The 24994-nt window shown below is 37.8% G+C and overlaps 1 protein-coding gene across 1 annotated transcript; it reads right to left on the bottom strand.

The window, feature by feature from the left end:
- Window positions 1-12329: 12329 nt before the first annotated feature.
- LOC105476306 (olfactory receptor 10D1B-like) lies at window positions 12330-14704 on the bottom strand. The gene has a single exon (XM_011732091.3). The coding sequence runs from the start codon at window positions 13947-13949 to the stop codon at window positions 13014-13016; it is 936 nt and encodes a 311-aa protein (XP_011730393.1). The 5' UTR covers window positions 13950-14704; the 3' UTR covers window positions 12330-13013.
- Between the last annotated feature and the right edge of the window lie 10290 nt (window positions 14705-24994).

The following is a 24994-nucleotide window of genomic DNA, read 5'->3' as shown; positions in this document are numbered from 1 at the left end:
GTTTCCTGCCAGGAGCTTTCCATTACACAACTGAAAAAACAGTGACCATTTTCTGAGTTTTAACAAACGATGTTAATAGGAGTAACTATGGAAAGCACTTGCTTTGGCCAATAATACACATCATACATTGTACATGAGAGGCATTGGAGCACAGCTGGGCCTCAAAGTCAGACAAAATGAGGGCTGAAGACTACAGGACATGTGTGTGATTTTGAGCAAGTTGCTCAAGCTCTCAGTCTCATTTTTCTAAACTGTAAAAAGCAGATAGTAACAATAAGGACTTACCTCACAGGGTTATTATAAGACCCACATGAGATAAGGTTGTAAGGGACTAAGCATAGTGTTCACAGCAGGGTAAATGCTCTATAAATCTTAGTTACCACAACAAAATTTTACAGTTTTTTTGGTATTTCAAACATTCCTGATGGTAGCTTTATCTCTTTATCTTGTTCCATTTACACTTACAATTTTAATAAACCTATCAGTTTGCTCATCTAATCTCAGTCCTATTTAATCGAATGTAACCTTTAATCTTGTATTGTTGATTGTGTTAAATTATTTTGATAAATTCTTAATTTCTGGCAGTATTTACCAGTAACAGTTGCCATTTCTCATGTTTCCTGAAGATTTGAGACAAATTGAGAACAGGGTCTTTTTCGCTGCTTTTTTTTTTCTTACTAAGTCTTTGTTTACCTATAATTTTTTTGTCTACCTATAGTTTGTTAGCATAGCTAAAGGCCAAATATACAATGGATTGACACAGACTGTGTAATTCCAATAACTATTACTTTTATGGAGTCACATGTTCAAGAGTTCAGTATTTCAGTAATGTCATTTGAAGGAAAAGTAATTCTGAGAACTATAATGGGAAACAGCCTCATCCAATTTTGTTTCAACCCAACACATTGCATAAGTACAAAATAACCTTTAAAGTGAATATTTGAAATTAAAATGAAAGCTTTATTATATACAATATTCAATATCGGTTATGGTGGTCAACTTGCCTGGACATTGAGTGCCCAAATATTTGGTCAAACATTATTCTGGGTGTGTTTGTGAAGACTTTTTTTATGAGATTGACATTTGAATGAGTAAAGCAGATTGCCCTCCCTAAAATGGGTGACCCTCATCCAATCAGTTGAAGGCCTGAATAGAACAAAAACACTAAGAAAGACACAACTTTGGTACTTTGACTGATTGACCTGAAACATGGAACTTCTGCCCTCAGGCTAAAACTTACACCATTGTCTCTCCTGGTGCTCAGGCGTTTGGATTCAGACTGAACTTACACAATCAGCTTTACTGGGCCTCCACTTGCCACCTGCAGGTCTTGGGACTTTTTAGCCTTCATAGTCATGTGAACCAATTCCTTATCACCTTGTTTTATATATATTTTTTCTATTGGTTCTGTTTCTTTTACGAAGCCTGACAGGCTTACACATTCATTTTGTACTATGTGCTAAGCTCTGCACTGAGCATTTTGCATGGATAACATAATTTTATCTTCACAATAACCATATGAGTTAAGTACTTTGATCCTCCTTGTAATACATTTGACAAGACTCTACTCCAAGGACCCGTCTAAGGCCACACAAATGATCAGTGACTTTGTGGAAACTTAAAATCAGATCTGTCTGACCACAAAGCCAAGCACATTCTTAAACACTGTCACTAGTATTCTTGAAGAGTTGTTTCCAAAGAAAAAGCTTATAAGTTGAATGTTAATTTTCTTTATTTTTAAATTTTATTTTATCTATTTTAGGTTCAGGGGTACATGTGTAGGTTTGTTATATAGGTACTTTTGCCATGGGGACTTGTTGTACAGATTATTTTGCCACCCAGGTACTAAGCCTAGTACCTGATAGTTGGGGTTCAATCAAGCTGGTGGGAAAAATATTAGAGATAGTTATAGCGATAGACACAAATCTTCTTGGAAGGCCGAGAATTTTGCATAACTTCCGTAATAGATCTGACCTAAGGCGACCGGGTCCCTTTACCTTTAGCTAAACAAATTAAAGTAGTAACAAAGGAGAGCAGAGTAGTTTACCTAGCTAGCTTCTTTACTCATGTGATCTAAGACTAACCTTTGATGTATCCTGGGTGCTTACGTGCTTTCGACTAGGGAAGTCCACAATGTCAATACCCTCTAAATGTGTTGACTCAAGCCTTTGATAATTAATCTTACTGAATAAATGTGAGTCTCACTAGCTGATCAGGCTGAGGTGCAACAGTTTACAGGACTCAGCAGGGAGTCTGTAAGCAGCTTGGACACACTCAGTTGTACTGACAAAGTAGAGTATCTGTGAGTCAGTGTACTTTATCCGTTGCTGGGTCAGGGGTCTGCAAAGGACAGGCCCCACCCAACAGCTGGTACCCCCGAATGAGCATTGCTGCTACACCAGATGGTTACTTTTTCTGATCCTCTCCCTCCTCTGGTCAGCCTCCATCCTCAAATGGGCCCCAGTGTCTGTTGTTCTCCTCTTTGTGTCCATGAGTTCTCATCATTTAGCTCCCACTTATAAGTGACGATACTTGTTTTTTTGTTCTTGTGTAAATTTGCTAAGAATAATGGCCTCCAGTTCCATTCATGTTTCTGCGAAAGACATGATCTCATTCTTTTTTTATGGCTGCATCACATTACATGGTATATATTTACCACATTTTCTTTATCCAATCTGTCATTGATAGGCATTTAGGTTGATTCCATGTCTTTGTTATCATGAATAGTGCTGCAATGAACATTCACAAGCATATGTCTTTATGGTAGAAGGAGCATACCTCAAAATAATAAGAGTCATCTATGACAAACCCACTGCCAACATCATACTGAGTGGGCAAAATCTAGGAGATTTCCCCTTGAAAATCACCTCAAGGCAAGGATGTCCTCTCACACCATTCCTATTTAACATAGTATTGGAAGTTCTGGCTTGAGCAATCAGGCAAGAGAAAGAAAGAAAGGGCATCCAACTAGAAAGGGAAGTCCAACTATCCCTGTTTGCAAAAAACTTGATTCTATATCTAGAAAACCTCATAATCTCAGCCCAAAATCTCCTTCAGCTGATAAACAACTTCAGCAAAGTTTTAGGATAAAAAAAATCAATGTACAAAAATCATTAGCATTCCTATACATCAACAATGCCCAAGCTGAGAGCCAAATCAGGAACACAACTCCATTTACAACTGCCGCAAAAGGAATAAAATACCTAGGAATATAGGTAACCAGGGAGGGGAAAGAGATCTAAAGCATGAATTACAAAACACTGTTCAAAGAAGTCAGAGATGACACAAATGAAAGGAAAAACATTCCATGCTCATATATAGGAAGAATTAATATCATTAAAATGACCATACTGCCAAAAGCAATTTACAGATTCAATGTTATTCTTATCAAACTACCAATGACATCTTCACAGAATTAGAGGAAAATTATTTTAAAATGCATATGGAACCAAAAAAGAGCCTGAATAGCTAAGGCAATCCTTACCAAAAGAACACAGCTGGAAGCATCATGTTACCAGATGTCAAACTATACTACAAGGGTACAGTAACCAAAACAGCATGGTACTGCTACAAAAAAAGACACATAAACCAATAGAACAGAATAGAGAGCCCAGAAATAAAGCCACACACCTATAACCATCTGATCTTTGACAAAGCTGACAAAAACAAGCGATGGGGAAAGGACTCCTTTTTCAATAAATGATGCTGGGATAACTGGCTACCCATATGCAGAAGATTGAAATTGAATCTCTTCCTTGCACCATATACAAAAATCAACTCAAGATGAATTAAAAACTTACATGTAAAACCCAAAATTTTAAAAACCCTGAAAGACAACCTAGACAATACCATTCTGGACATAGACAATACCATTCTTTGCTCATCTACATGAGCAAAGATTTCATGATGAAGCTGTCAAAAGCAATCACAACAAAAGCAAAAACTAACAAATGGGATCTAATTAAGCTAAAGAGCTTCTGCACAGCAAAAAAAAAAAATATATATATATATATATATATTTATATATACAGAGGAAACAACCTACAGAATGGGAGGAATTTTTTGCAAACTATGCATCTGACAAAGGTCTAATATCCAACATCTATAAGGAACTTAAACAGATGTACAAGAAAAAACAAACAACCCCATTAAAAATTGGGCAAAGGGCCGGGCGCGGTGGCTCAAGCCTGTAATCCCAGCACTTTGGGAGGCCGAGACGGGCGGATCACGAGGTCAGGAGATCGAGACCATCCTGGCTAACACGGTGAAACCCCGTCTCTACTAAAAAATACAAAAAACTAGCCGGGCGCGGTGGTGGGCGCCTGTAGTCCCAACTACTCGGGAGGCTGAGGCAGGAGAATGGCGTGAACCCGGGAGGCGGAGCTTGCAGTGAGCTGAGATCCGGCCACTGCACTCCAGCCTGGGCGGCAGAGCGAGACTCCGTCTCAAAAAAAAAAAAAAAAAAAAAAAAATTGGGCAAAGGACATGAACAGTTTTCAAAAGAAGATATACATGTGACCAACAAGCATATGAAGAAAAACTCAACATGAATGATCATTAGAGAAATGCAAATCAAAACCACCATGAAATGCCATTTCACACCAGAAACGCTGTCATTAAAATGTGAAAAAATAATAGATGCTGGCAAGTTTGCTGAGAAAAGGGAACCGTTATACACTGTTGGTGGGAGTATAAATTAGTCTGACCATTGTGGACAGCAGTGTGGTGATTCCTCAAAGAGCTAAAAACAGAAATACCATCATTACTAGGTATATGCCCAAAAGAATATAAATCATTTACCATGAACACTGATTTTCTGTTACTTTTTATTTTTATTTTTTTACATAACAAGTTTTCTTTAAAAAAAAAAAAAGAGAAGAGGGGAAGGTAACATACTTATCAGATCTTTATTATATTCAAGATACATTTTTTGATGTTTTAAAAAACTAACTTAATCTTTACAATTAAACAAAGTAGATTTAAATATTACTATTTTACCAAATTACAATACAAAAACTTAAATTAGCTGAGTAACATGTTAAAATCATAAGTTTATACATGTTAAGATGAAATTCAAATCATGTGTGTCAGATTATGTTACCTCTGTCAGCACAAATATTAGTATTCTTCTCAAAGTACAGCATGAGTCTGTCCCTAGCAGATGTTCAATGACATCTAACAAATGTATAGACTGAGGTGCTGATCATGAACGAAATGTTTCCACAAACTATTCTTTCATTTATTTATTCAACAAATGAAGGTTTGGACAGTTCTGAACTGTGACTACTCATCTGTCTTATTTTCTTTACCTCTCTGCCCCTAGTTAACTGTTAAAAGTCATTTTGCCAATCTTATTTTGACATAGCGAGATAATGTTTTATGCCATGATATAAAACTGAAACGCAGAAAAAAGAAATAATGTCTAAGATGGGAAAATTTTAAAGAAAATGACTTGCTAGCTTGGGTGTTGAGGGATGAGTAGAAGTTTGTCCAGCAGAGGAATCAGGAAAGGGCACACCAAGAGGGGACATTAAAATGTATTAAGTCACAGAATCGTGAATGAATCTATTTTAAATGTTTTAGGTCTTCTTAAAATCTGCACAGAATTAATCATTTCTGCCTTCATTTTGCTTTTCTAAATTGTATATACTTTGATTAAATATTTTTCACATATTATTTTAATTATTTCTGTAGCTATCTCCCATCCTTAGCTATGAGCTTCATAAGAATAAGACATACAGATCTTTGTAATTCCAGTGTTTAACATGATACGTATTAAATAGATAATGGTTTATTGAAATAACAAATCAATGTATGAATAAAAATATGAAGTGGTATATTTAAACAATGACAAGAAAGAGAGCAATGGGGTGTTGCTGGGTGAGCCTATGACTTCGAGGAGACTAAAGAGATGTGTTGGTTTTGATCGTTAATTCTGCAGCTACAGTACTGAATTATTTTAATTCAACCTATAAGCAACAAACAATTATTGAAAATCCAAAAGAAACAGAGTAGTATTATGTGGTTTCCATTCTGGAAAGAAACTACTTTAGAATGTGAATAAATTATGACCATAACATTTCTTAGGGCCTCTGTCCACATCTCCTCAGCCCACTCCAGAAGTCACCTTCAGAGAGTTTCTTTGTGTGCTAAGGGATCCCCATTTATTTCCTCTACCTGAGGAAAGTCTCTCGCCACAGAATTCTTTTCAGCTTACATATAAGAAGCAGGCCGGAGCACTTAATTAATGCTCTCAAAAGCATCCACCAACTAAAAATACCCCAGTTTCCTTTGCACCCCAGTGGGACAGCTTGGAAGTTGTTATACACTGTATTTCAGAGGTCCCCGTGGGATTAAGCCCCAGTTCACCACAGTGGTAAGCCATAGGCATGCACTTAGTTGGCTATTCTTTCCTTTCTCTTTCTCACTCCCTTATCATGCTCTCTGAGATCATCTTCCAAACGAATTGCTTAGGCCCAAACTTTTGCCTCAATGTCTGCTGTTGGACATATCTAAACTAAATAAAATGTTCTGTTTCTTGTATGCCCTAGTAGAAGGAAATTTTGAGGAGAGTTTGGTGATGGTATCTTTGTGCCATATGTATACACATTAATAAGTACAAAAAACTCATCAAAACATGTTAATTTAAAATAAAGGAGATCTGGGCTGAGTGTGGTGTCTGACACCTATAATCCCAGTACTTTGGGAGGGTAAGGTGAGAGGATCATTTGAGCCCAAGGGTTTGAGACCAGCCTTGCCAACATGGCTAAACTCTGTCTCTACAAAAACTACAAAAATTGGCTGGGCGTGGTGGCCTATGCTGGAGGTCCCAGCTACATAGCAGGCTGAGGATCACTTGAGCCCAGGAGGTAGAGGCTGCAGTGAGCTGTGACTGCACCACTGCACTCCAGCCTGGGACACAGAGGGAGACCCAGTCTCAAGATAGAAACAGAAACAAAAAATAGTTCTTCTATTTTGGAAATGTATACTTATTTACTTACGGATAAAAACAGTAGCAAATATATGTTTATATATTCATACAATGAGACACTACGCTTTGGAAATAATGAGTTAATTTCAGACATATGCAATACATAATTATGTTAAGTGAAATAAGTCAGGCACAGAAAGATAAATACCACATAGTCTCACTCATATATGGGAGCTAAAGTAATTAAGTTCATAGAAGCAGAGAGTAAAATTGTGGTTATCAGAAGCTTGGAAGGGGAAGGGAAAATGGAGGATAAGAAAAGGTTGGTTGATCGATACAAAGTTACAGCTAGATGGAGGAAGAAGTTCTAGTGTTCTATAGCACTATAGGATAAATACGGTTAAAAATAATTTACTATATAGTTTCAAAAAGCTAGAAGAGAGGATTTTGAAAATTCACAACACAAAGAAATGATAAATGTTTGAGGTGATGGATATGCTAATCACCCCGATTGGATCATTACACGTTGTGTACACATATTGAAAATCACTCTGTATCTCATAAATGTAAAATTATTATGTGTCAACTAAAAATAAAAGGGGAGGAAATTGAAATATATATGTAATAGTTAAGTGAAAAAAGCCAATTTCAGTAGAATTATATTAATAAAAGTTCAAAGCTTTGCAAAGAAGGGTCACCAACACAGGTGTGTAGGGACACAAACATAGCAAGTGAAATGCAAATAACGTCAAGGGAATAATAAACACAAAACTTGAGAGAATGATAACTTCTAGAGAGAAAGAAGAATGTGTGATCAGGCCAAGGTCTACGGAGAATTTCCAAGGCACTAGCATTACTTTTTTTTTTAATACTAGGTAATGGGATGCACGTGTTCATTGTATCATTGTATCACAGTTCCTTATATTTTACATATTTTTCATGAGTATTATTTTCTAAATGTTTAATATTTAATAAAAACTTTTTTAAAAACAGACATCCAACAGGACAATAAAGAATGGCTTTTTAATGGTATCATTTTTATAGCTTATCAGCAAAACAATAGTTAAAATAATATTTTTAAACAGAATGTAAAATAAAGGAATGATATAGAGTAGGCTCGATTGTTTCTCACCAGTGTAGCACTCCAACAATAACAAGTATTATTGCCCCTCTTACCCTAAGTGAACTAATACAACATATAATGTAATAATGCTATTCTCTTAGCTTGACTAATTATTTTTGCAAAGGTGGAGTCAATATCCTTGACCAAAAGTAATTGCCAATTGAGTGACTGAAAACATTATTTCTGACTGGTTATTCATTCATTTCAATCAATTTGATTTAGAACAAACCAGCAAGGGCCGGGAGAGGGCAGGAAATAAACAGAACAGATCCCAGACCCTGTGAATGCTCCTTTGAAAACCCCTCTTCACAATCCTCCCCTGCCATGTCAGTGGCCATCACCTTAGGTTCACTTTTAGTGTCCACGTCATAGGTTTTCATTTTGGATGCCCCCATCATAGTTTTGTGCTCTTGGGACTACAGGTAAAACAAAACAACCTAAGTGAAACTCAGAACAGGCATCAGTTTTGTAAAAAAAATAGAATAGAGCAAAAAGGAACAGTGACTGGAAAATACAGGAGTGTCTTGCAAAAAGAAAACAAAATGGGGGGAGAACAAAGAAGCCTTTAAAGAAACTAGAATCCACTTGGCATCAGGTCTTGGATGTACCTCTTAGGCCATGCTTCAACCCATTGTCTCAGGAAAGGCTATGCTGGAGCCTGTTCTGCTCAAAACATCCTCTGATCCTCCGCTTCAATATTCTTGTTCTTCTCTGGCCTCCCTGGTCTTGACACTTGATTTTTTTGTCTTGCTTTGCCCCTGTGGGTTAAATATTCTTCTAGATTGTCTACCTGGTTTGAGGTTTTCCCTTTGACAGTTTTTCTCAAGTTCTTCTTACACTACCCCTTAGATTATAGAACACAGAAAAATATCAGCTCACCCTCACACCCAACTTGGGCCTGCACACCTGCAGGTTGGGGCTGGCATTCTGGGCTACTGCTTAGGTGGAAAGAGAACTCAGACACTATCTGGAGACTTAAGAACAGCATCTCTCAGAACCACTGGGATGAGCAGAAAAGTCATCTTATTTAAGGAGAAAGGTATATAGTTTTCTTTGTTCAAGACATCAAATCCAATGAACAAAGAACTGAGCTGGAGAAGAACCCTGAAAACAGAAGGCACACTAAATTTTATTTTTCCTGCAAAGGCATTTGGTCACAAATGGCAAACAGTTAAGTGATACCTGCCCAAATAATCATCTCTCACCACTCTCCCCTCATATATAAAGACTGAGAAGTATGTTGCCTCTTCCTGGAAAAGACTCCTCAGCCATTCTTAATATTGAAAAAACAAACAACATAACAGTTTTAATCTTCAACACCTTTGCTGTAAGGTCCTTTCTTCAAATGAGGAAAACGTACTCCAGATTTTCTGCTGTATTGTACATCTTGATCATAGTTTAATGATGGGATGTTCTAGTTAGTTGTATGTCTGTTTGTTTCTCCAGCAGACTCTCATTTCGGTGCAGCTGGGGTCATATCTTTTTCACTTTGTATTCCTCACCCTTGCACAGAGTTATTCATCAAACAACATCTGAATGAGTGAAAATCTGAAAAGGAATCAGATCCCATCTTTTATCTTTACAAATTCATCTGTTTTTACTGACTATGCTGCTACAACCAGAAAACTGAGGCATGGGAAGGGGTCTTCAGAGTGAACTCAAAGAGGCTTGAGAAGGGCTTGCGATTTGGAATAAATTTGAAATAATTTGAGATGTATTTCTAGCTTCCCTTTTAGGCTTTTGTTTACTGGAAACAAGGGGGAAACAGCACTGAAGGAGGTTTTTAGGAGTTTGAGTGGTGACCAGGCAAACGTTTGTCTCCCTTCCAGGAGCTGTGCAGGCTTAACCACTGGCTGGAGGCACTGACACAGTGTTGCTCATTTGTTCTGGTCCTTTCTTGACTACTCTCTAATTCTAAGAAGTGTAGGTGGGGTAAAAGCACTGGTCTCTGCTTCTGCCCTCTACTCTTCCATCATCCTCTTTACAGCCCTGTTAGAGCAAAGTTCGCAGCAACATATTTCCCCAGTATGATAGGATTCTCAATGAATTCAGTTATTAAAACAATAGCTCACTTCTCATTCTTAGCATATTTCAGCCAAAAAATAAAGAAATGTAAGAAGGGGGACCAAAATCGAACCCTTTTAGTCAACAGAGAAGCCAAAGACACCAAACGATAACATCTTGTACCCAGCATTGCCTCTTCGTTGTACTGAGCATGTCTTTTTTTTTTTTTTTTTTTTTTTTTTTTTGAGATGGGGTCTCACTCAGTCACCCAGGCTGGAGTGCAGTGGCGCAATCTTGGCTTACGGCAACCACTGTCTCCTGGGTTCAAGGGATTCTCCCGTCTCAGCCTCTTGAGCAGCTGGGACTACAGGCACCCACCATCATGACCGGCTAATTTTTGTATTTAAGTGGAGATGGGGTTTCACCATGTGGGCCAGGCTGATCTTGAACTCATGACCTAAGGTGATCCACCCACCTTGGCCTCCCAAAGTGCTAGGATTACAGATGTGAGACACCGCGCCCTACTCAAAGCCAGACTTTCTAACGTGGGATCACAGCACAGTTGTCCTTGTTTGGATTCCCCTACCTACCTTCGCATCTCACTCACATGCCGCATCTTCACAGCCAGGGCCTGTTTCCAGGTTTAAGCCCGGCAGGCAGGGTTTGGAAGTGATACAGCACACTAGTATCTCTGCTTTACCCATAGGAGACTGCCTTGGGTCCCAGCCAGGCTGTTAGTCCACAGGTATACCCAACAGTTCCAAAGAGACAGCGACCATCGAGAAGGAGCCATGATGACGATGGCGGTTTTGTTGAAAAGAAAAGGGGGAAATGTTGGGAAAAGAGAGATCAGACTGTTACTGTGTCTATATAGAAAGAAGTAGACATAAGAGACTCCATTTTGTTCTGTATTTGAGATGCTGTTAATCTGTAACCCTACCCCCAACCCTGTCCTTGCAAGAGACATGTGCTGTGGTGACTCAAGGTTTAAGGGATTTGGGGCTATGCAGGGTGTGCTTTGTTAAACAAGTGCCTGAAGGCAGCTTGCTTGTGAAAAGTCATCACCATTCTCTTAATCTCAGGTACCCAGGGACACATACACTGCAGAAGGTCGCAGGTACCTCTGCCTAGGAAAGCTAGGTATTGTCCAAGGTTTCTCATGTGATAGTCTGAAATATGGCCTCGTGGGAAGGAAAAGACCTAATCCTCCCCCAGCCTGACACCCGTGAAGGGTCTGTGCTGAGGAGGACTAGTATAAGAGGAAAGAAGGCCTCTTGGCAGTTGAGATAGAGAAAAGCCTCTGTCTCCTGCCCATCCCTGGACAATGGAACATCTGGGTGTAAAACCTGATAGTATGTTCTATTTACTGAGAAAAGAGAAAACAGCCTTAGGGCTGAAGGTGGGACGTGCTAGTGGCAATGCTGCTCTTTATGCACTAAAAAGGTTTATGGAGATGTTTTCATATGCATATCAAGGCACAGCACTTTTCCTTAAACTTATTCATGTCACAGAGATCTTTATTCATATGTCTTACTGCTGACCTTTTCCCTACAATGATCCTATTATTCTGCCACTTCCCATTTTCTAAGATGGTACAGATAATGATCAATAAATTCTGAGGGAACTCAGAGACCGGTGCCGGTGCGGGTCCTCTGTATGCTGAGCGCCGGTTCCCTGGGCCCACTTTTTCTTTCTCTATACTTTGTCTCTGTGTCTCATTTCTTTTCTCAAGTCTCTCCTTCCACCTAACGAGAAATGCCCACAGGTGTGGAGGGGCAGGTCACCCCTTCAGGATCACAGCACAGTTGCCCTTGTTTGGATTCCCCTACCTACCTTCGCATCTCACTCACATGCTGCATCTTCACAGCCAGGGCCTGTTTCCAGGTCTAAGCCCGGCAGGCAGGGTTTGGAAGTGACACAGCACACTAGTATCTCTGCTTTACCCATAGGAGACTGCCTTAGGTCCCAGCCAGAAGCCTTTCTCTTTATACAACTTCCTTATGGTTCAGAAGTAACAGGATTCTATTTAAATCTATTGGGATGCACCACCACCACCACCACCACCACCACCAACAACAACAACAACAAAAAACCCACTTTTTCTTTTCTTTCTTTTTTTCTTTTTTTTGAGAGAGTGATTTTTTTAAATTGAGGTACAATTTACATAACAAAAAATGAACTATTTTAAAGTGAACAAATCAGTGGAGTTGTGTACATTCACATTCATATTGTACATAGCACATTCACAGAGTTGTGCAATCATCACCTCTACCTAGTTCCAAAACATTTTCATCACCCCACAATCAAACTAAAAAAAAAAAAAATCAATTTCCTCTGTTTTAATGGATTTACCTGCTCTGGATATTTAATAGGAATGGAATCATACAATATGTGACCTATTGTGTCTGGCTTTTTTTTCCCACTGAGCATTAGCTTTTCAAGTTCATCCATATTGTAGGAGGCATTCCTCATTCCCTTTGGACTGAATAACATTTTTAACAACTTGTAGATGGATAAAAATAAGGACTTATCCAATGCAGGCATTTGAGGATATAGTCACTGCAGTCAAGATGAATAAATGTCACAGTGGGAGGGAAATGAAGAGGAGGAGGGGATGTGGGAAGATGAAGAAAATACAGATTGAGAAGCAGAAGCTCCAAGCTGTTCTGCCTGCTGAGAAGAGTTTTTTTTTTTTTTTTTCTCTCTCTCTCTCTCTCTCAGTATGATTTCCTCAAGAGAACACAGGCCCCAGAGTCACAAAACCAGCCCTAGAGTCCTCATTCTGCCATTCACTCCTTACATGTCCCTGGACAAGTTACTTTGAGTGTTAGTCTCCACATTGTAAAATGGAAATAATAATACCTGTGCCCTCAATTTCAAAAATACTTGTGAGCACCAAATAAAAATTGTTATAAGCTATGAGGTGTGGTTGAAGTGGTAGTTACTTATTTCTCTCTACAACTGCTCAGGGAGGAAGCCCAGCTGATGTAGGACCCTCCTTAGTGATGATTTCACCTCCTTATTCCTGAGACTGTAGATTAAGGGGTTCAGCATGGGGGTGACCAGATTATTCAGAATCTGAACAGTTGCATCCAACCAGGGGCTGGGGGTTGGCCTCAGGTAAATGAGGACCACTGGCAGGTAAAAAAGCAGGATGGCAGTGAGGTGGGCGCTGCAGGTGGAGAAGGCATGGCGTCGGCCCTCGGCAGAGTGGATCTGCAGGATGGAGAAGACGATGCGACTGTAAGAGGTGAGGACGAGAAGGAAACAGCTGAGGGGCATGAGGCCCACGCTGATGAACCCCACCATCTCCAGGGCTGAGGTATCTGCGCAAGCCAGCTTCAGCATGACTGGGATATCACAGAAATAATAGTCCACCTCATTGGGGCCACAGTAAGGCAATTGGAAGGTGAGAGTGGTCAGAAAGGTGGCCTGAATGCAGCCAAAGAATGAGGTCCCCATGGCTAGGATGACGCACGCTCTGTGGCTCATGATTACGGTGTAGCGTAGAGGGTGACAAATGGCAACAAAGCGGTCGTAGGCCATCACCGTGTACAGGAAACACTCAGTGCAGCCCAGGAAATGGTAGAAGAAGAGCTGGGATGCACAGCCTGCATAGGAGATGGCTCGGCTATTCCCTGAAAGATAGCACAGCATCTTAGGGGAACTCACAGAAGGGAAAAATATGTCAAAAATAGAAAGTTTGCACAGGAAGAAGTACATGGGCGTGTGAAGCCTAGTGGAGGAGACAATAGCCAGCAAGATGAGCAGGTTCCCCATAAGGGTGAAGATGTAGAAGGACAAAAACAGGACCAAGAGCATAGTCTCCAGACCCTCTGTGTGCGGGATGCCCAGCAGGATGAATTCAGACACCACCGAGAGATTCTTCATGACTGTGAAAACATCTAACCTTGAAAAGGTACCCAAGACACCGAAGTCTAAATACCAATGTCAAGTTCTCAAGCTTTTTGCTGATGAGTGCTTTGGCTATGTTTTTAACAAGGAACAACCTGCCTTCTTATGAAAGGCAAGAGAGAGATCCATGTAAAAAAAAAATCAGATAATAAGGAAATGCCTATTTTAGAGTCAGTCTATTCAACTCATGGAAGGAATGCTTTGCAAAGGCAGATGCTTGTCTTCTACAGGATGAGAAGTTTAGAGGCATATTTAAAACACTTCAGCTTAAGTTAGAAGCCTATGTACCATGGATTTATTCTTTTTGAGCATATTTACTATTTGAACTCTTGTGATGTCTTTACATAAGAAACTTCTACTATCCATTGTCCTCTGCAACGTAACAGAAAAATAATTATGTTAGAAACTGGAAAACTTAATATGAATCCTGGCTTTTCCATTTATTAGCTATACTTGTTAAAACAATTTACATGACATCTTTCATAGACTTAGTTTCATCATCTGCCAAATGGAAATCATACTTATTATAACATCGGTAACACAAATATCCTAGTATTAAAGTTTATGAAGTATCTGCTAAAATGTCTGGCAAAACTATGAACCCCAATGAAAAGTTTTTTTCTTTTCTTCCATAAGTTATTGGGGTACAGGTAGTTTTTAGTTACATAAGTACATGATTTAGTGGTGATTTGTGAGATTTTGGTGCACCCATGACCTGAGGAGTATACACTGCACCATATTTGTAGTATTTTACCCCTTGCCCCACTCCCACTCTTCCCCCCAAGTCCACAAAGTCCATTGTATCATTCTTATGCCTTTGCATCTTCATAGCTTAGTTCCCTTTATTTTATGTATCTTAAACTTAATTCTTAAGTACCTTCCTTTAATGTCTGTATCCTGTAATTATTTGCAAAAAATATTTTATTAAATAACATCATTGAATAGATTTAAGATTACATACTCTTCAGATTACATCTTTCTAGACTTGAAAGGTCAATGATCTCCAACTCTAATAAGAGATGCTGTTCTGGTTCTTCTGTTTCTAAGCCGACTTAAGATGACTGAAATATTGAGAAGCAGTATCAGCAAGGAAAGCATCCAATTCATGTTCCTGTAATGAAGTAAAAAATACAGTGATCCATGTAAAGAAAGGCAAAGAACAGCACTAATGAGGTAGTTTACATAAGTTAAGAGCAGAGTATAGCACCTGAAAGATTCAGGGATCTCTCATTACTCAGTAATAATAATGGTAATACACACACACACACACACACACACACACACACACGCGCACACCATTTAATGAATACTTACTGTGTTCCAAGGACAGGCTCAGCATTTAAAAATGTATTATTTATTTTTAAAGCATACCTATAAAAAGAAATTACTATTATTATTGCTGTTCTTATCTATAGATAGGAAAGTGAAGCTTAGAAAAATCAAGCACATTTCTCATGCTTAAAAAGCTAGTATGTGACAGATTTGTTTAATTCCATTTCCTGTGCTCTCAATCATTAGGAAATTGTGCCCTCTGTTTGCCTCTGCTTTCTAAGACAGCCTTGCTTGGCAATGTACCCATTGCTTGGCAATGACACTCTTTCCAGATGCATTCACATCAGTGCTTTATATTAAGGTAGGAAAAGTCTTCATGTCCTATTTCCTCCTGGTCATTTCCAATCTTGACTTTAGAGCCCAATTGATACCTCATTTAGTTTTAGAGATTACATAACAGGTATTTTCTATTCCTTTAACACTAGACCTTAGTATCAGCTCCAATTAAGGAGCTTTCAAGTTGCGGAGCCACATTCAACATAGGGATCCCACTCATAAGCTGTGGCAAGTGTCATGGAAAAGCATCTCTAAAGAGAACGACCAAGCCAGAATGAGTCACCCACATATTACCCAAGAACTGGGCAAAGTAAAGACAGTATAGAAACAGTGACATTCTGGGGAAGAAATGCTTCTGCAGTCTGCCCCTTGTTATTAATTCTAGCCTCACCTGAATCATCTCTCTGAGCAACACAGATTCCCATGAGCTTTCATCTCTTTGGTCAGCAAAGGCAAGAGGGAGAGCATCTGGTTCTTGCCTATGATCAAACACCATGATATCCTGTGATTCCATAATTTGATTTTTAAGTCCATTTCAGAAAGAAGTCACCAAAGACAAGGAAGATCTCCATGTGTGAACCCATTAGTGTGTGAGGGGAAGAGGCTAACAGTGAGACATAGGTAGAAGTTTGAACACTCACACTGTCCACCTGAGAACACAGTCAAGTTTCCCAACTGTTATAACAAGATCTCACATTTACTTTTTCTCAGCAGAGTACAGCGTGCTCCAGCCAAAGGAGCTTTAATTCTCCTATTTATAAAGAATCAAATCTCATAGGATTTGTACAATCAAGACCCGTACACACTCACTCTCTCTGGATTGCTTTCTTGAAATTTCTTTTCAGAACCCCTTAAGCCCTACTTGGGACTCAGTGATAGCTCTGAGGGAGCAATTAGTTTGTCAGTAGCATTCATCACCCAATCATGAGATAACAGTAATAATATCATTGGAAAGTGATGCTCTAAAGTGGGAAATATGTTCCCCCAAGACTGTTTGCATAGTAGAAAAACACTAGTTTTAACATTAGATCGCTTGCATTGCTATCCCTTTGGTTGTCTGTTACACCTTCAAGTCTTTGCTCCAATTCAGATCAATATCATAAGTTCACGATCTCGTGATAGTTTGTGTTACCACTTGCCTCATCACTTTTCAAACTATGTATACATGCATGTGACTATATGGCTAGCTCTAATAAACATCACTATTCAAGACAGAAGCCTAATCAGTAGTTATTTATTATGCATCTACTATCATGATGTATCTTCAGGTCATTACTCCTACAGAAAAACAGTCTCACATACTGGACACATTGCTGGGAAGATGACCAGTATAAATAGAGGAGCTATAAACCAAAAAACAATCAACTAAACTGTTATTATTTAATTAACAATCCACTGTAAGTACTTACCATAAACTGTCATGCTAATGTATTTAATTCATTGTCACATTTAATCTCCAAATGAAACTTTAGGAAGTAGATAGTATTACTTGACAAAGAAACTGGACAACAGATTAAATAATCTAGAGATTACACAACTAGAAAGTAAATGAGCTGAGATTGTAATTTCAAAGCCAATTATTTTAAGCACTAGGCTATGCTGAATTACAGAGATTTGAGTCTTGCACCAAAAGAAGAGAAAAAAAATTTAATGTGGTCTTCAAATGCTTGCAAAGCTGGTAGGTAGACTTGGTAGGAGTTGTTTTACACAGACTCAAGAACCATGGGCTGATAGAAAGATAGATTTATTTTCAATGTAAAAAATAAATGTTTAATTATTAGAAATTTTACATCAATGAAATAAGCAACCTTTTGATGTAATGATCTCATCACTGGAAGTAATTCAAGAAGAGGTAAAGAGAACCATCTTTCAGGTATACCATTAAGGATATTCTCAATTTGAATGAATAACATGAATTCAAAAACCTTAAAGTTTTTTCTTAGTATGAAATTATTTGATTTTATTTCCACCATAAAACTTTTCAATGATTCTGACCTAACACCATACAAGTGGAGCTTTAAATTAATGATGATAATTCAACTAACCCCTAAAGCAAAAGCAATTATGAATATGCCCATAGCAGTTACAAAAGTAGTTACAAAGGTTACAAAACTGTTACCATTGTAATACCAAGGACAGGTTCAGCATTTTAAAATTTATTATTTATTTTTAAAGTATACCTATAAAAAGAAATTACTGTTATTATTACCGTTCTTATCTACAGATGGGAAAGTGAAGCTTAGAAAAATCAAGCACATTTCTCATGCTTAAAAAGCTAGTATGTGACAGATTTGTTTAATTCCATTTCCTGTGTCCTCAATCATTAGGAAATTGTGCCCTCTGTTTGCCTCTGCTTTCTAAGACAGCCTTGCTTGGCAATGTACCCATTGCTTGGCAATGACACTCTTTCCAGATGCATTCACATCATTGCTTTATATTAAGGTAGGAAAAGTCTTCATGTCCTATTTCCTCCTGGTCATTTCCAATCTTGACTTTAGAGCCCAATTGATAAATACCTCATTTAGTTTTAGAGATCACATAACAGGTGTTTTCTATCCCTTTAACACTAGACTTTAGTATTTTTAAGAGAGGAGAAAAGCAGGTTGTGGAGGGTGTACAGACACTGCTCAGATAGAGGCTCAGAGGATGAACGTGGTTTGTTGGGATGTCTTAGTAAGTACATCACATTTTAAATAATAGCTAACATTTTCTGTGGATTTGTTATATACTGGAATTGTGATGAGGGCTCTGTATTTAATATATCTCAATATTTACCAAAAATTTATTTCTATCTATTTTTTATAGTAGAAAGCTTAATCTCAAAGACTTTAATTAACATAACCAAGGTAACAGAGTGGGTTAATGATAGAGTTGTATCTCAAATCCAGAATAATATGGCTTCTCCCTTTGTGTTATAAAGACAAATAAGTTTATTACTAATTTTGATTTTCAAATACTCATTAATAATTAATAGCACCTAACATTTGCAGTTGTTCTAGTTTTCCAATACACTTTTATGTAGTTCTAATTAATTCTTAAGAGCTGTGTAAGGTGGATTTTCTTAACTCCACTTTACAAATAAGGACATTAAACCTCAGAGCAATTCTGGCTTTTCTAAAGTTAGACAGTAGAAGAGCCCAGGCATTCCCAGGTTTAGCTGTCTTTCCACTACATCATCACTGCTTCCCAAAGTGACTCCATACAGAAAGCAGCTGTCTCTGGATGAGAGACAAATTATTAATAGATTCATTTGGATATTTGGTTAAGCCTTCAGTATAACCTTATGGTCATTACTGTTTTTATCGTGGATTCCCTGACAAGATTATGGCATCAAAATATAATGAGATAGGCTGGGCATGGTGGCTCATGCCTGTAATCCCAGCACTTTGGGAGGATGAGGTAGGTGGGTCACTTGAGGTCAGGAGTTCAAGACTAGCCTGGCCAACATGGTGAAACCCCACCTCTACTAAAAATGCAAAAATTAGCCGGGCATGGTGGCATGTGCCTGTAATGCCAGCTACTCGGAGGCTGAGGTGGCAAAATTGCTTAAACTAGGTGGGTAGAGGTTGCAGTGAGCCGAGATCATACTACTGCACTCCAGTCTGGTGACAGAGCGAGAGTCCGTCTCAATAATAACAATAAGAATAAGAGAAAGCGTCAGAGGAACAAACAGAGAGAGTGAAAGAAACTTATTTAGCTCATGTTCTGTTTCCTAGGGAAAAAGTCCCACTAGAAAGTTTACTACATATTTCTAAGAAGAGTTCTCTTGCCATGGTATGACTTGTGGGGAAATTTGCATTCTATTTCCATCATCTTTGTTTAAGTCTGCTTAATTTAATTCCTTTTTTTTTCCTACTCCAGGTATTCAAGTAAGTCAAGACATAGTCTAGCAACAACTGATTCCTCAACTAATCCTTCAGCAAAATTTTCTGTTTATAAATAGCAAGCTTAAGTCTAGGCGTTCTTGATCCAATGACAGGTGTTTTGTTGCTTCTTGGCAGGATAAGGGTCTGCGGTGAATTGTCAATCATGTTTCTTCCTTTATCTGCGACAACCCAGTGGAGAAGAAGTAGGCTGCAAGCCCCAAATGGAAAGGAGTATAATGATGGCTATTTATTGGGTGACACATATCTGAAGCTGCTATTTCATTTTCTTCCTTTTGTTCTTCCTCCCTTCCTATCATTCTTTTTTTCCTGGTGGAAAAGTTCTTGGCATCCTGAAAATTTGATGCTTTCTATGGAAGAGGTGTGATCTATCTAGTAGAGGAATATAGAACTGAAAATTTTCTGCATTTTTACTGGGAAGAGATGGAAATGAAAGCAATATCAGGGACTTGAATCCTTGGAAACTCTCTTGAATGATTTGGAATCCTCAATCATCACTAATTCCTAAACAAATTTCATGCTTCTATGTGATCCCACTCCCACTTTCAAAGCCTATAACCTGTTGGGTTATAAGTCAGGTAACCATAACAGGTTAGAATACTGGACCAGTCCTTGGAATCAGATGGAGTAGTTCAATGTCTAAAATGAATCACTAGTTTACATCTCTCAACGGAAATGTAAGCCTGAAAGTATTTGGTGCCTCAATCAATATTAACCAACTATCAGTTATTGGAGCTTCAGAAATTATTGAACCAAAATTCAGAATCTATGCCTTTAAATGTCACACCATGTCCTTTGATCATGCATTCTAATAGATATAGTTATAAGAGAATATTTCGATTTATTCCTAAGATAAATCTGATCCGCCTGAACTACAGCTTCATTTTACAATATCTTCTTTGTTTAATGTGTGTCTATTTAGCCATGGACATTAAGAAATCACAACAGCAGATGTGCTAATTTTTAGTCTATCATAACTGATAGGGTTGTTTTGAATGTGTGCAACTCTATGTATCTTGTACCAGGGTGGTAGTGTCATTCATATATTTATTTACACCTGAACATTATGATGAGATGATTATTGTTTAGAGTAAAGATTTGGTACAAAACGGAAAATATATAGCTGTGTATTAATTATATCTGTAACAGTCATTTTAATGGTTTTATGTAATAGTGATTACAGATTCTCCCAAAACCAGATAATTCAGCTAATTTATTAATAAAGTATTATAATCTTTGTTCTTAATATTCAAAACAAGTAGTTATTCATATTTTTATTTTTAAAAGTAAAAAATAGTAACATTTTCAATCATAGAGTCTTTGTATGCAGTTGTAATTGCTATTAACTTAAAACAGATGGTTTTTAACTACAAGATATTTTTATGAAAGTCTTAAGATAACCACAAAGAAAAGTCTCAAAAGATAAAGAGAAAATAATTAAACCAAAAAATAAAAAATCAAATAAAGGAAGAAAGCAAGAGAAGAACAAGCTCACTGCAAAACAAACATAAATAATTAAAATGGCAGTGATAAGTCTTCACTTATCAATAGTTATTTTAAATGTAAATGAAATAAATTCTCCAATCAAAAGACACAGACTGATCATTTTTATTTGTCTATTGTACCTCAGTAAAGCAGAAAACATGCGTTAGCACCAAATGGGAAAATCCACCCCCATCATCCAGTCACCTCCCACCAGGCCTACCTCCTACCCTGGGGATTACAGTTCCACCTGAGATTTGGGCGGGGACACAAATCCAAACCATATCATGTTCATTCAGTTTTTTCTTGTGGTAATGATGAGAATGGTGATTTCCAAACTCTTTGCATGTTAGAGTTGAAACTGGCCTCCATGTAGTCAGATCTACCAAATCTCCACACTTCACTGACCCTTCATTTACAGAATTGTACTTTTTGGAACTTACGAGGTAGAAAACATTTTTTTTTCTATTGTCTATCTAAAGCTAAAAGTTTGTGTTTGTTTGTTTTGCACATAAACCAGTTTTTATTACTAAGTGATGTAACAAACAGACATCCTTAATGGTGAGATGTGAAAATGAGGTGAGGTGTGGGGAAGAACTCAGTAATGCAGTGAGGGTCCGTAAATAGACAGAGTCTCAGGGAGGGATGAGGGTATAATGTTAGGCAATTCTTCTTAAATAATAGTAAGCATAGTCATAAAGCTGAAAGTGGAATTGTATAGGAATACAGTCAGGCTTACATGAGATTATATATATATATATTTAAAACCTTTGTCAGATATCAAACTCTGTATGGAGTTTGGAATCCATGCTTTTTTAAGCCTTTATTTTACCTTTTTTAAAAAAAAGCTTAATGAAGTGTAGTTTATGTACTGTAAAATCCATTCATTCACTTTAATCGTTTTTTGAGGTATTGTAATATTCAGTAGATTTTTAGGGTAAAAACGCTTACATTTACAACTATAATATTCAAACTGCAGAAAACAAAAGACAAAGAGAAAATCCTGAAAGAAGTCTGCGGGGTGGAAGGGGGAGAACACTTTACCTATAGAGGAAAAAGAAGAGCAGCATGTTTCTTGCCAAAAACTATTCATGCTAAAAGAGATTGAAGTAAAATATTTAAAGTGTTAAAAGACAAGACGGCTGGATGCGGTGGCTCACGCCTGTAATCATAGCACTTTGGGAGGTCAAGGTAGGTGGATCACAAAGTCAGGAGATCGAGATCATTCTGGCTAACGTGGTGAAACCCTGTCTCTACTAAAAATACAAAAAATTAGCCAGGTGTGGTGGTATGTGCCTGTAGTCCCAGTTATTTGGGAGGCTGAGGCAGGAGAATCACTTGAACCCAGGAGGTGGAAGTTGCAGTGAGCCAAGATCGTGCCATTGCACCCCAGCCTGGGTGACAGATCAAGACTCTGTCTCAAAAAAAAAAAAAAAAAAAAAAATTGACACACACACACACACACACACACACACACACAGCTATATGTTCAGCACAATTAAGCTTCAAAAGTGAAGAAGAAATAAGGACTTTCCCAGACAAAAAGAAAAACTAAGGGAATCCATTGCCCACAGATCTGTTCTACAAGAAGTATTAAGACAAATTCTTCAGGAAAAAGAAAAAGGATACAGGTAAGAAACTCAGATCTATGTAAAGAAAGGAAATGTCAGGGAAGAAATAAATAAAAGTGAAATGCATATTCTTATTAATCGATGTGAAAGATAACTGTTTAAAGTTATAATAGTAACAATTGGGTAGTTAAAATATAGATATAAGTGAAATTAATGGCAGTGATGTCATAGTGGATGGGAAGAAGGACTTAGGAATGCTCTGTTATAAGGTAACTGCACTACATGTAAAGTGACATAGTGTAATTTGAAGGTGGGCTTAAGTTAGTGATAAATGCATATTGCAAACTCCAGAGGCACAACTAAAAGTATTCGTAAGAAACATGATGGATATATTGAATGGAGATAAAATGAAATCACATAAAATGCCTGGTTAAAGTGAGAAAAGACAAAAATAAAAGTCAAAGAGAAAAATGCAATAAATAGTAAACAGTTGACAAACATGGTAGATATTAACCTAATTTTATCAATAATTACTCTAAATATAAATGATATGGGTAGATAATTTAAAAGTAGTGATTGCCAAAGTGGATTAAAAACAAACAAAAACAAATAAATAAGACCCAACCATATCATGTTTCCAAAAATCCACTTTAAATAAAAAGACTCATATAGGCTAAAAGTGAAGGGATGGAGAAAGATATACCCTGCCAAAATCAATCAGCAGAAATCTGCTGTAGTTACATAAATTTCAGACAAAGTCAACTTCAGAACAACAACAACAACAATCAGGGATAAAGCTGAGCATTAAATAATGATAAAAGAGTCAACTTTCCAAGGATGTATAATAATTTTAAATGTGTATGCACTTAGGAGAATATCAAAATATATGAGGCAAAAACTGATAAAATACATAGTTCACTGCACGGTTTTTTTTTTTTCCCTTGGTTTTCTCCTGGTCAATCGATACTCCAGAAAGCAGATGGACTGTTTTTAAGGAAGTAACTGATGTGAGTTGGGAGAGGAAGAGCAGATGCTTAGTGACCCTGAGTAGGACTGTGTTAGAGTTGGGGAAGACAGGGGATGAATTTCATTAATAAGTCTATGTAGAACAGAGAACTCTCCAGGGGAGCTCCTGGGCTGTTTGAGTGGAAGAATCTTGAGGGAATGGTATCCGCCACTTTTCCTGTGGCCAAGTCTGCTGCTATGGGGAAACAAGTACTAGATAAAGGCAACCAATGGGAGATGAGAACAGCTTCTCTCCTGGGCTCCTTGCCTGGACCACCAGTTTCTGAAATTACAGATGGCTCTTCATACTTTCCCAAAACATAAAGCATCAGGCTTGAAATGGGGTTTCAACAAATGTGCCAAAATGCCATTTGCTGATTATGAAGACTGACACTTGTTTAGATTCGAGGAATTTACAGTTGGCACAACATTTCATTGTGCAGGAGCCCAAGTGGAAAAATAAAACCATGCCACTTTAAAACTGTAGTTGTCTTATTTTAAAGAGGACAAAAGACAGGTTGATAATTTTTTTTTGTTTCTTTTGGTTCATTTTGTTTTTTGTTTTAGAAGGCCCTGCACTAAGTCCTCAAGCCCCAGTCTGGAAGCTGAAGGGTGAGAAAAAAGGAGATAAACAATAAATGCTCTGCATAATAAATGTAAAGTTGCAGCACTGTGTGCACAGAGGTTAACTATACAAGTTTCATGGTCCTTAGAAAACTATTTTCTGAGATTACATAGGTAGGGTCTATCTAGATGGCAGACTTGGATACAAGCCTATTTCATGAAAACACTAAGCCTTTACTTCTCAAACTTCAATGTGCATGCATGCTACCTGGGAGCCTTGTTAAATAAAGTAGTTCCTGGTATTGACTAAAATTCTGCATTTCTAACAAGCTTCTAGGTAGTGCTACAACCCTGTTCCACAGATCACATTCAGCATAAACAAACTTGAAGAAAGACTGAGAGATTAGATTCCACTGTGCAAGTCACACAAGTCTTCCTAATACCAGGTAACTCAACAACTTAAAGAAACTCAGGCCTAGTCTACCCATTTTCTGAGTGAAACGGCACTGATGTTCCTCTAGGAATTCTGAGTGGAATTCAAAAGTGTTAATAAAGTTCAAGTTTAATCCCTTGGTTTTACAGATGAGGATATTAAGTGCCTGAGGGTGAAATCATTTGCCCATCATCACATAACTATTTAAGGGTATGGTCAGGATTCTACAGTGGTTTTCTCATTAGTATCCTTTACTTGCTTCATGTAAGAGAAGTCAGCCTACAACAGAAGAATAGAGGGACAGGATACCATGGGAACAGTGGAGGCATCAGAAAAGCTGGGACAGAAAACAAGGGATAATAAAACCAATATAAGTTCAATAAATGAATCTATGGAAGAGTAGACCTCTTACTAAGCTTTTTTTCCCGACTCTTTAAAGTTGTATTTCACTAACTTCAGGTGAAATTTCCACGA

This window comes from Macaca nemestrina, chromosome 12 (assembly GCF_043159975.1).
Source record: "Macaca nemestrina isolate mMacNem1 chromosome 12, mMacNem.hap1, whole genome shotgun sequence".
In the NCBI taxonomy this organism is placed as follows: Eukaryota; Metazoa; Chordata; class Mammalia; order Primates; family Cercopithecidae; genus Macaca; species Macaca nemestrina.
This window is presented reverse-complemented; position numbering and strand designations above follow the sequence as displayed.